This window comes from Atta colombica, unplaced genomic scaffold (assembly GCF_001594045.1).
Source record: "Atta colombica isolate Treedump-2 unplaced genomic scaffold, Acol1.0 scaffold179, whole genome shotgun sequence".
In the NCBI taxonomy this organism is placed as follows: Eukaryota; Metazoa; Arthropoda; class Insecta; order Hymenoptera; family Formicidae; genus Atta; species Atta colombica.
Genome location: NW_017259270.1, coordinates 184,429 through 197,690, shown reverse-complemented (window position 1 = coordinate 197,690; position 13,262 = coordinate 184,429). Strand labels below are relative to the sequence as shown.

Sequence of the window (13,262 nt, the reverse complement as noted above, 5' to 3'; positions counted from 1 at the left end):
ATATATATATATATATATATATGTGTGTGTGTGTGTGTATATACATGATTTATGACATACTTAGTTTAATCTTTTGTTTGAACATGGGCAAACAGATATTCTTGGGACGATATTCACAAAATTCGTTCTTCTTTCAAGTTACGTGTTTAAGGAATGTCTTAAGACGCTAATAAGGTCCTCTTGATGATTTCTTAAGACTATATTTAAGATAGCTTTGAATATATCTAATAATACCGGCTTTGATATTGTAATAAAATATTGTAGTTGAGACGAAACATTTTACTTATTTCAAATAAATTTCAGATAATATTTTATTTATTTCAGATAAAAATTGATAGCAGTGATTATTCACAGATTCACTGATTCACAGATTTATTTTCTTGTCGAAATATTGCGAAACATATGTTACTTCCAGCGTTTTCTTCGATATTTATTAGTTATGTAAAAATTTGGTTGTGAAGATCAAATATACATTTCTGGGAAATATATCTCAGTAAAAAAGTAAAGGTTATTTCCTAGGAATGAAATTATTTCGACGTATTTATATAAGAAATTATTTCCGTGATATAAATATGTCTTACAAATAAATTTATAAGTATTTTTTTTCTCAGAAATACATAGATAAACTGAGACGGTTAAACATAAGCAATAAACGTCATATATAGTGGAAAATATGAAGCAATTAATAATCTTACATTTTCGACTGTGATTGGCCGATACATTTTTTTTACGTCTTAATGTTTTACATTTTTCTATGTGCCACAAGCTTAAGCCGTTTAAATAATGACATTGATATTTTCAGTAATAAAACTTTGGTGTATTGCGCGAGTGAATTATAATTCCATCGTGTAAATGGTATGACCTATCATGTAAATGATTGGTCACCAAAAATAAGAAAATAAAGTACCTACGATATCAGTTTGATCGACAATGTTTATTCGCATCAGAAAATAGAAACTATACAACATAAAATTAAATGAAATAAAATAAATGAATAAGTACGCGTGATTATCATAATATACGAATTGATACTCAGAAGAAGGTATGGTGTACTCGGAATTGGCTGGATAATTCTATTGTCCGCGGAATGTGTTTATTTTCTTTAGCGTCGTAGTAGTCGTTATTCGACTCTTTTGTTTTCCTGATCTCAACATCGCTTCTTGCTCGCGTCTTTCTAGAACTTTCTTTATCCTATACATATTATTATTATTCATATATGTTTACTGTTCGCCATCGTTAACTTCTAAACTTTAAATTATAACGCATGACAATAATTATTTTCCTGTAGAATTATAATACAGATTAATAAAATGCAATTTTTGTCCTTCACACACATTCCGGATTATCATTCGCCTAACCTTTACTTTCGTATGCCACTAATATAAAGACCAGGATGAGAACACAAAAACTAGCGAAAGAAATTTGCGATTTAAATGTCTACCGTTCTTATTCTCGCAGCCAACGTATTCATACGTGACTGGCTACATGTTCTCGCGTGTCCCTGTGTGTTTATGTCACGTCGATTGCTTTCACCGATTTACCTATTTGTGCCGATGTAATCGTTACAGCACTCCTCCTGTTAGTGATGTACTTACATCACATACGAGTTTGAAAAGAAAAATATAGCGTGCGGATTCTATGCGAGCGCAGCCTCGATACGTATAATAAATACAATAAAATAAAATGCTACTATTACATACTGGCTTTAAAAGACGTGACTCTATTCTTCGCTTGCACATTATCTTCCTCAGATTTTATGAAGTTATGTAACCATATAGTCGCCATAACGATGCGTGAAGATAAAATAATAATAATAGTAATAATAATAATAATAATAATAATAAATATGAAAACTATTAACCTGTAAAATTTCTTATCTTAAAAATTTCTTTTCTTTCGTTGTTTTCCAGAGTAAGATCATACCAATAATGTACCGATTTGGAAACCACTGTCTCCAAGGAAAAAGCATGGTAATTTATTATAGCTTTCGGGAAGATTTGCAATTCCTTACGAAAGATTTAATGTTTCCTCTTATGCTAAATGAATATCAGAAGATGTAAATATACGGCCATCGCTATTTCCACCATATGAACCTATGTCAACTAGTGTGAACATATATTTATAATCAAATGCAGTCATTAGTACAATACTAAACGTCTTCTTGTAGTTATAGAATAAGTTCCCAGAGTTTGGCGGAGTCTGTATCTGTATATGATTTCCGTCGAATGATCCACAGTTAGGGAAATTCCAGTCTTCCAGAAAGCCAGTACAAATATTTGTCTATTCCTCTTCTGTTGGTAAATGGTAGGTAGATTGGCTGCAATACCTTCACTATGACAGAAAAAGTTTCATGAATAATTTTTCAAACAGTTGACTCATCACATCTAAAAGCCAGCGCGATGGACAATATTTGATCCCTAGTTGCTAAATATCTGAAAAAATATGAATACAAAAAATATCATTGTAAAACATTCACTAAATAATATTTTTACATCTTATTCTTTAATTTAACATTATATGTATTATAAAAAAAAGTAGAATTATGATTAACCGTTGTTCTGGACTAAATGCTCGGTTGCTAAATTTTATCAAAAAAGACTTTGTCAAACGTAGTAAAAGATCAAAAGTTTCCCTTTTCAATCTGATGTATCGAAAAAATATATTTTCATCATCATATTTTAACTCATGGAAGAGATGTTCATAATCATCATATATAGAAGTTTTAATGGGTCTTACCATCTTCGATTTAATCATCTTATTCCACGACGCCTTTCTTGCCACAAGACTAATAAGCATAATTGTAAGACAGATAAAATCAAATAATCCATCGTGTATTTTTATAGTAACTTGTGCAAAACTATGTACAAGTTTAAATATAGTAACTTATGTGCAAGAGTATGTAGTTAAAAATACACCTAAATATATAAAAATATGTAAATTACAGATGATTTTGACATGTAAGTTATTTGTCATATTTATGTAAAATATAACAAACACTTGAAAATAATTGGCGCGCAGTCACATATTACATTTAGAGGAGCTTTGCTGGCCAAATGTGATATTATGAGAAATTATGACATTAGCAAGTCAGAGTTCGACCTTCAATCTTGAAAATAATACTTGTTCTCGTCCCTTTCATTCGTCTCCTATTTATTTCTCTTTACTCCTCTTTTCTGTATATAATAGATCTGCAATCTGCAATATCTTTCTATCATTTGATATTAAAATAGAGCATATATAATATTAGGTATAGTAAAAAGAAATCCATTATTTTTCCATTCAATTTCATGCAAAAATAATGGATTTCTTTTAACTACATCTAATATAAAATATTTATAATGTACGTTTGCGCGCGCAGTAAGAGTCGAGGCGGTCGAATGGTCAGTAAGAGTTCAGATGCCCCACCATTATATGCGCTACGCACCCGTATCTCTCCCTCTTCATATACTACCATCGACTCGTAACGCCTTCGACGGAAACGCCCTCTTCGCTATCATATTCATCGAATTGTTCTCCATCTCACATTCCCACGATCTCTCTTCTTGCAGCTTTCTGCGACCGGCCCTTTTTCAAAGAAATGTCTAGAGAAATTTAACAAAAAATTTGGGTACATAAATCAAGTTTATATGCCTTTGTGCCTTCCATTTATTTTAAATTCTTCAAAATAATAAAACAATATTTCAGTTTTAGTTTCAATAAAACAATCTAATACCCTCGTCAAAAACGCGAAGAAAAAGAATGACATTTCAATAGAAAAAAGAAATAACTGCTGGACATCGTCTATAGAATATTTAAAATATTTTCGCGACCCGTACATAATAATCACAATAATATTCCGAAGTAGCTAAGAGATATACTTAACAAAGAAACATATGTCTCTCAATAAAAATGTGAAACGCATCAGAGTTATTTAATAGCAAAATCACATACACGATTTGATATATTTGCGATTTAATCGTTGATATATCTGAATTATCATTGATATACCTTGATTAAGAAGATCGTGATATATTACTCTCTCGAATCTTTGAAAATTCCTTCGAAAGATTCTACGATTTGATAGAATACTACTGATATACTAATTTATATATTAATTTGTTGTACGAAAGTCTACGCTGAAATTTCGCAATCATCGTAGAGACATACCGCAGTCACGAGCTCTCAACTGTGTTACACTATCCATTAAAGATTGTGAATCCAAATAGTAATTAGTGGAGAGCAATTTAAAATTACTAAATAACAATTTTTATAAGTGATACGCGTATATCCGCTGGATATACATGATTGTTTAAATGTTAATTTTTAATACAATTTACTCAACAAGAGAAAATTTTATTCACTGTATTCTAAACATACGTAATTTTCTAAAGAAGCTATTAAATTTTTAAAATCATGTACTCAACACACGCAGATTTTCTATTTCTGTAAATGTATTTATTCATATTACAGCTAATTATAAGAGATCTTTCTTGAGCAAGATATAAATTTTCAATGGAAAATATTCTTTTTTATTAAATTATAATTATATTTGTGAAAATAATGATATTTAATTCATGAGAAATCGTGATTGATCTGACAGAGAGAATGTACATAGAAAATCTCCTAAATTTTATTTAAGATTCCTAAAATCTTTGGAGTAAAATTTAATTCTACAGAGTGAAAAAGAGTGATAATTGGGCTAGTGTTTAATTCGAACCATTTTCGCTTTATTTTTTACGTTTTCAATAAAAAAAATTAAGTAAAGAATTTACTTTTTTCTCAAATACACACATCTACATTTATAAAGTTAAATATCACGCATTTCATGAAATCTTTGTACAGAAATAATAATATAACATATATGTTATAGAAATAAAAATAATACACGCAATTCTTGATTTATGCGTAATTCAAAGTCTTGATGTGTATTTGTATCTCATCAGGGAGCGAAGTAATTTAAAAAAGAAAATTATTTGATCGTTTTAGAACATCCTGCATTATAAAAGCTTATATATTAGAATGTAATTGAAGAAATTATCTGATAAAGTCAAATTTTTCGATCTAATTTCATGTATTATATGGTTTTATATACACACAACGGAAATACTTTCCGTTGCTTATATTTGATTTAATAGAAATTATTTCAAATTAAAAATATTAATTTCTATCAAGTATAAGGAAACAGCCTATTTATTATTATACCATGTATTTCATTTTATTCGCCCCAGGCGAATATCTCGGAGACTAAGAGAGATAAAAGAAAACGTTTTACATGAAAGTTGTAGGTTTTTTTGGAAGAAAGATGGTGGAAATAATGGATTTTGACATAAATGGCACTACCAAGACCAGGTCAACGTGAATTTTTTAAATGGAACTCCCAATTTTTTATTGCACATTCTTGTTAGCATACCTCGAGAGCTTTTCAATATAATAATAACTATAATAAAATATTTTTTCATGAAATACTTTTCGAATGAGAAGGCTTGAATGTTACTATCGGCGTTAGCATTACGCAAAGTGACGGCTAAAATCTCTTAAACGTTGTTCAGGATTATGTCCTAGATAACTTTTGTTAAAATCAAGGTCACTGGAGATTTCTCTTATTTTCATTTTTACATAAAAATGAATTTTCTGTGCAAAAAGAAGTTGCGATGGTCATTCACGTTACGATAGAGAATATTGTTAAGAATATTCAATTAAAATTTGAAGTCAATCGGATGAAATTTTTTTGCGCATGTATATACCGTCTCGAAAAATGCAGTTTTGAGAAAAACATTTAATTTTTGAAACATTACACAGTCAAGCATTTCCACACAGCAAGAATTTCCATTTTATTATTAATCTGCGATGTCTGCTCCATAAAGTTAACCTTCTTCGAATTCATCAGACATTCGGAATACTTCAGAACTTATATTTAAATTGGTACAAAAATTCTGCAGAACTCGAGCGGGTTATAAAAGAGGCGAAGTCGCTCCGATCTACCGCAGCTGATCACCCCGAGAAAAGTACTTTCTCTATCGCCTTGACCTTGAATTTCGTTTCCGGATCTTTTTTCTTGTATTTTTAAATATACAAACTAATGATTAAAGCAATAAAAAGAATAGCTGGAAAGAATACGAGCAGCAAATAATAGATCTATGAAATACGTGAATTTTCTTTAATCACTAAAACGTAATGTTTGCGATCATGGTGCTATGTGAGCATCCGTGATCCTTTTATTTGCTGGATAATTAATTATAATTTTAAAGTTGTCTGATAAATTAGTTCTCCATATTCTCTTTTACGATATTTCCTACTTTCTTTTTTTTTCTTTTTCCTTTCTCTTTCAATTTTTCTCTGATTTAATTCCGATATTCAAATTTTTGATGTAAGGGAGCTCATCATGACAGGATAACTTCATTGAGAGAAAAGTATATCATATTTGTGACCATAAGGTAAAATAATTATGATTAGAAATATATCATTTTTGATAATATCATTTTTATATATTTTATTATTGCTATAATGTTAATAACAATAACCTTATATGTATGGTTCTATCAATTCGTACAAAAATTATACTGTAAATTGCCATAAGTTCAAATATTAATATAGTAAAATGTGAAAATACATAAATAAAATAACCGTTTTTATGTAATAATTGCGCAATCGTATTCATAACGAATATAATCATTTTTTTAACATTTGCTCTAAGTATTTACATGTTGTAACAATATATAACTAAAAAATATATTTAAAAAAATCTGCAGTCATTTTCAAATAGTGTGTGTAACTATATTAATAGCATATTTAATTGTCGAATTAATTGAAATTGTGGTGGAAAATTAACGATTTAGAAATCTAATTAAATTTACTAGATTTTACTTAGATTTTTGATTAAATCTATTAAAATTCTGGTTGAAATTCTAGTTGTAATAACCAATTCCCAATCTACCAGAATTCTGTTTGAAATAACCAGAATCGAACCTTCTATCAATCTAAATTAAATCAGAAATCTAATAAACTTAACTAGAATTCTGGATCGTTCACTTTCCATCACAATTCCAGTTAATTCAACCAAAAATTTTTTTTTTTTGTAGCAATAGTATATTTGACCATTATTATATAAATAATAATTTAACATTTTCCTTAAAAAAACTACAGGAATAAGAATTATATCACAGTCAAAGTCGATCACATATGCTCAAAAAGAAAACACGCAACACTTAGATCGCAGCTCGACGCCCGCCAGTCGAACGATCTCTCGAGACTGAGGACAATCGCTTTGTCATTATCATTTCCTAACTATGTTAATAAATACCAGCGTATTATTTCGTGTTTCCATGTCAATCACCTCAAATATTGATAATATTAAACTGCAGCAAAAACATTAAGACATTAAAAATAGTTTAAGAAGTGTGAGTAAGGTTGATAATATCTCTCGATCTATATCGTGCGATTAGCTCTGCATAAACGTATAAGTTACCGTTCTTAGAGATCATAGATTCTTACCGACAATGCGTTTTTTAATATTTAATTGTAGTTAATAAGATAGAATATCGATATGCAAAACAATATATAATATGAATTGAAATTTAGATTTATGATTCTACATCCTTTTACTTGCTTGTTTACAACATTTTATAGTATAATTTATCTCGCGTTCCCTTGTGAGATAGCAAATTCTGATTTTAATGAAATTTGATGTACTTGTAGCTTACATAAAGAGATGAATTTTAAAAGAATATCAGTTGCAGCTAAAGTTTAAGTTTAAAGGGAAGTGAAATCATCCCTTATATGTTAAGCGTTATAAATTCAGCTTTTTCCGTCGTTTCTCAAAAACTATTAGAGACAAAAAATGTTTTATACAAAAGTTTTATAACAAAATTAGCTATATTCATTTGCGTTGATAATATTTTTTAAAAATCATTATTTTTCAAAATTTTCAAAAATAAATTTTTTAATAAATATTCTAAAAAAATATCATTGACATCATCAAATAAAGGCAACTTTATTGTAAAATTTTTTGTATGATATATTTTTTTATATCTTCAATAGTTTTTCAGATACAGTGAAAAAAGCTAAACATCACTTTAATATACCAGATGATTTCACTCCTTCATTTTCTGGCTGCAACTGATATTTTCAAACTCATCTCTTAATGTAAGCTACAAGTACACAAATAAATTTCATTAAAATCAGAATTTGATACCTCGCGAGGTTCTCTTGTCAAAGCTGTTGCAGAAACATTTCGCATTTTTTCTGAGATATTTTAGTTTCACACGTGAAACATTTCTGAAATATCTCTGAAAGATTTTTGCTGTATGGGAATATGATGCATTGATTTCATATTTCACTCATATATCTTTTTAAATAAATTTTACATTTTATTTTCATTTTTTAAGAAAGATTAATTCTTACCCTACAAGTGAGAGGTCACTATAGTGGCCGACCGATTCCTGTTCTTGTAAGTTCCTTTGAATCTTTCGATAATTACAAATTATACTACATTTTGTTATTTTCCAAAATGAAGTTCCAATATTTATTCTAGAAAGTTAAAAGTATGGTGAATTTTTAGAGATTTTTTGAATCATTTTGAATAGGAGAAAAAAACGGACGATACTACTCATCCTCAGTTTGGATGAGGCACCAAATTGTATTTTGTAGGGTAAAGGTTAATATTACAAATTTATATAAATTAACATAAAATCTGTTTGATGAGGCACCAAATTGCATCTTGTAGGACAGTGCTCGCAAGGATTTGCACATTTCGCTCCGTTTCCGACCCGCAACCCCCGCTAACGCTCGTGTCTCGGTGGCTAGGCTGACGTGATGCTCTGACTCAGGAGCGTCCCTAACCAGGAATATACTATGAGCGCACCTTTCGCTAAATTATTATTGAAACAGTTTTTCTTTAAATAATATAAATTTATCTATTAACATAAAATTTTATATTGTTAATATATTCCTTAATTACATATTAATATTTTAAATAGTTTCTAATACAATACATAATTATGATAACGTACATGTCGACAATAGCTTTCCACAACACCCGTGAGGTACTATTGTAAGTTGCGTTTTTTTTAATGTGGTTTCCGCAGTAGGCCTATTCCACAAAAACAAGAATCGACAGTGGCTTGGCAGGAAAGCAAAATTATATATAGTATTATAAAAAAGAACGAAGGACAAGGAAACAGTCAATTTACATATATAGAAAAATTATTCTTATTTTTTGAGTCATTTGCACATCGAGTATCAGCTCCAACTCTAGGCAAACCTTTCATTATAGTAAGTAAACAAATTATCTGGAAAGGAATTTGATTTGAAATTTTCTTTTTTGTATGTCTCCTTTTTCAATGACATCATCGTACGCAATCCTAATAATTTTTTTATATATCAATTAATTAATAAATGATGATAAATTAATTAATAAATGATGAATTTGAAATATTTGATAATTGTTATTGAGAAATAATAAATTCCTCAATGTAAAACTAAATACGACACTACGTTAAGACGTAGGAAAAAAGGACTTTCATCGTGTTCGTTAATGCGATTTGTCAAACATATTTTCAAAAACGCAAAAAAAAATGAAAGTATTAAATATAATAATAACGCATTTAAATAGTCTCGATCTACAACCTTGTTTTAAGAGGATGTCTTAAATCGTAAGAGATTAAGTGACAATAATTGCTATCCTTAAACTGTTTTCGCGCAGTCTATAGGCTTTATCCTTAAGATAATTGAACGAAACTCAATCCTTACAGCATAAGTTCTATATCGTTATTTACAGCTTTTTAAAGCAAGATGTGAACAAGGCAATACTGAAAAACTTAGAATTAATCACAATGTAATCTAACCTAGATGATAATTACTAAATACACTTCACTACACTTTGATGAAACAATTTCACTGATATGTTCAATTAATATATAAATAAAATAAAAAATTTGGTAACTATTACTAAATAATTTAACTAAGATTTGGAAATTGATCATAAAGCTAGTTGATTATTACTAAATCCTATAATAAGTATAATCAAATTGATAAATACAGTTAAATTACACAGTAATAAATACTGAATAGTGTGGGAGATATTACTAAATTAATCTGTCATAAAGAATTCGAATTTTTACTTATTTGATTTCATGAATATTATCAAGTCGTTTAATTAGATATATATATTGGGTTGTCTGGAAAGTTCGTGCCGACGTTGAAGGAAGAAAATTGAAATGCAGAATATTTAAATTTTAGTATACATTTATTATATTATATAGGTTAGTCGGTTAGTCAACATATATATTTACAAATATATATTAGATTTTTTGAATCATTTTGAATAGGAGAACAAAACGGACGATACTACTCATCCTCAGTTTGGATGAGGCACCAAATTGTATTTTGTAGGGTAAAGGTTAATATTACAAATTTATATAAATTAACATAAAATCTGTTTGATGAGGCACCAAATTGCATCTTGTAGGACAGTGCTCGCAAGGATTTGCACATTTCGCTCCGTTTCCGACCCGCAACCCCCGCTAACGCTCGTGTCTCGGTGGCTAGGCTGACGTGATGCTCTGACTCAGGAGCGTCCCTAACCAGGAATATACTATGAGCGCACCTTTCGCTAAATTATTATTGAAACAGTTTTTCTTTAAATAATATAAATTTATCTATTAACATAAAATTTTATATTGTTAATATATTCCTTAATTACATATTAATATTTTAAATAGTTTCTAATACAATACATAATTATGATAACGTACATGTCGACAATAGCTTTCCACAACACCCGTGAGGTACTATTGTAAGTTGCGTTTTTTTTAATGTGGTTTCCGCAGTAGGCCTATTCCACAAAAACAAGAATCGACAGTGGCTTGGCAGGAAAGCAAAATTATATATAGTATTATAAAAAAGAACGAAGGACAAGGAAACAGTCAATTTACATATATAGAAAAATTATTCTTATTTTTTGAGTCATTTGCACATCGAGTATCAGCTCCAACTCTAGGCAAACCTTTCATTATAGTAAGTAAACAAATTATCTGGAAAGGAATTTGATTTGATATTTTCTTTTTTGTATGTCTCCTTTTTCAATGACATCATCGTACGCAATCCTAATAATTTTTTTATATATCAATTAATTAATAAATGATGATAAATTAATTAATAAATGATGAATTTGAAATATTTGATAATTGTTATTGAGAAATAATAAATTCCTCAATGTAAAACTAAATACGACACTACGTTAAGACGTAGGAAAAAAGGACTTTCATCGTGTTCGTTAATGCGATTTGTCAAACATATTTTCAAAAACGCAAAAAAAAATGAAAGTATTAAATATAATAATAACGCATTTAAATAGTCTCGATCTACAACCTTGTTTTAAGAGGATGTCTTAAATCGTAAGAGATTAAGTGACAATAATTGCTATCCTTAAACTGTTTTTGCGCAGTCTATAGGCTTTATCCTTAAGATAATTGAGCGAAACTCAATCCTTACAGCATAAGTTCTATATCGTTATTTACGGTTTTTTAAAGCAAGATGTCAATATATATATTTACAAATATATATTAGCTGTATATATTACAAATGTATATAATTGCTACAGCTATCTCGTTCCGTTAGTTCCAACCAATTTTATGTATAATTCTTATGATCTATGAGAACATGACGCGATTAAGAAATTTGTAGATACGTGTATCAAATTCGTAATATACATTAAGGATCAGAATATATACATAAATTATTACAGAGACAGAATATAGATAGATAGATTGAGAGCAATTGAATTTTTTATTTTGATAATATTTAGCTTAAGATTTCAGACGATAATTTGATTAAAAATATTCTTTAAAATATAATAAGGATTACTTTTCTAAGGATTTCAAAATACAGACATACTTTACGGATTTTTAAATGTCTTTCTATTTTTTTTTAATTTTTTCTATATTTCGGTTTTATACAAAGATAAAACTTGTAAATATATGTTCATTTAAAACAATATTCACAAATATATGTTAGATATATAATTACTGTTGCTATAGTTCATTACGTTAGTTCCTTGTTCACTTCTTGCAGATGTGCCAAAATATGTTGTAAGTGATCCCCTTCTTTCATTGTCGTTATTGGCGTACCACATAACAGTGCAACCACTGTAACAATTTCTCGCAATACTCCACCATTTTGTTGCAATCCGGTGGCGAGATATCGGAATCATTTTTTGTCACAGCGATAAATGTCACTCCTGTTGCGCTATTTGGAGGCGGTACATGTGGATGGTGAAGACTATTATGATTAGCTGTTATGTTGTTTACTTGCAATATTATTTTTTCTTCTGCCTTACACCATCCTCTAAGAGTGGACTCTGGCACATCGATGTCGCGTGCCACAGCCGCCTTCGACTCACCATTATGAACTCTCATAATGGCGTTTAATTTATCTTTATTTGATCTCAATCATTGCTTGATCGTCTGCCGCGGTTCATTCCGTGGCATTATATCTCTAGATGAACTCGTACTCGGTCCAGGATCGCTGACGTTTAAGTCGCTCTCACATCTGCCTGGTATCATATAACTTTCACCAGAGTAGTTGGCTGGATTGGTTAGAAACTAATTAAAAAAAAAGTTAAAAAACAGTTAATAACTTTTAACTTAGTTAAATGCATTCATTTTGAACTTAATTTAGTTACTTTTAAACTTTAATTTATTAAACAATAGAGGCAAAAGAGTCAGTAATGTAGCAAAGAACTTTAACTTAATTCATGAAACTAATATAATAATTACAAAAAACAAAACATGTGTTTCAATGGCGTCATTCTCAATGCAACGGTAAACACATATAATAATATTACAAAATTCGTTATAAGTGTAAAATACATTTTCATGTATTCTTCATATTGTGTAATGCTGCGAATCAATTAAATCGGAAATCGAAGTAGTAAGAAAGTAGTACTCTCATCAGTTATATCAGATGTGTTGAGAGTCTGTTAATAAAAAAGAGAGAGAAAAAACGCAAGAAAATAGAAATCCAAATCGTGGTGGAATACAGTAGTCTCTTAATTAAAATTGAAGCAAATTGGAAAGAATAAAGTACATCTTACTTCGACGACATCGGATAACGCAAATTAATTTATTAACTTTATGAAATTGAAAATTTTTTTAGCTTCCTTAATGCTAAAATTTTTTTTTATAAAATCTTAAACATTAGAGAATTAATGTAAATTTTTAGTATTTACTGATATGTGCCAACAAAAATATTGAACTTTTTAGCGTGCCTAATCCTTTTCGAGAGGA

The 13,262-nt window shown here is 29.1% G+C and overlaps 1 protein-coding gene across 1 annotated transcript; it reads right to left on the bottom strand.

The window, feature by feature from the left end:
• Nucleotides 1–12,092: 12,092 nt before the first annotated feature.
• Nucleotides 12,093–12,392, bottom strand: LOC108686387 (protein distal antenna-related-like). Its single transcript, XM_018191666.1, has one exon. The coding sequence runs from the start codon at nucleotides 12,390–12,392 to the stop codon at nucleotides 12,093–12,095; it is 300 nt and encodes a 99-aa protein (XP_018047155.1).
• Between the last annotated feature and the right edge of the window lie 870 nt (nucleotides 12,393–13,262).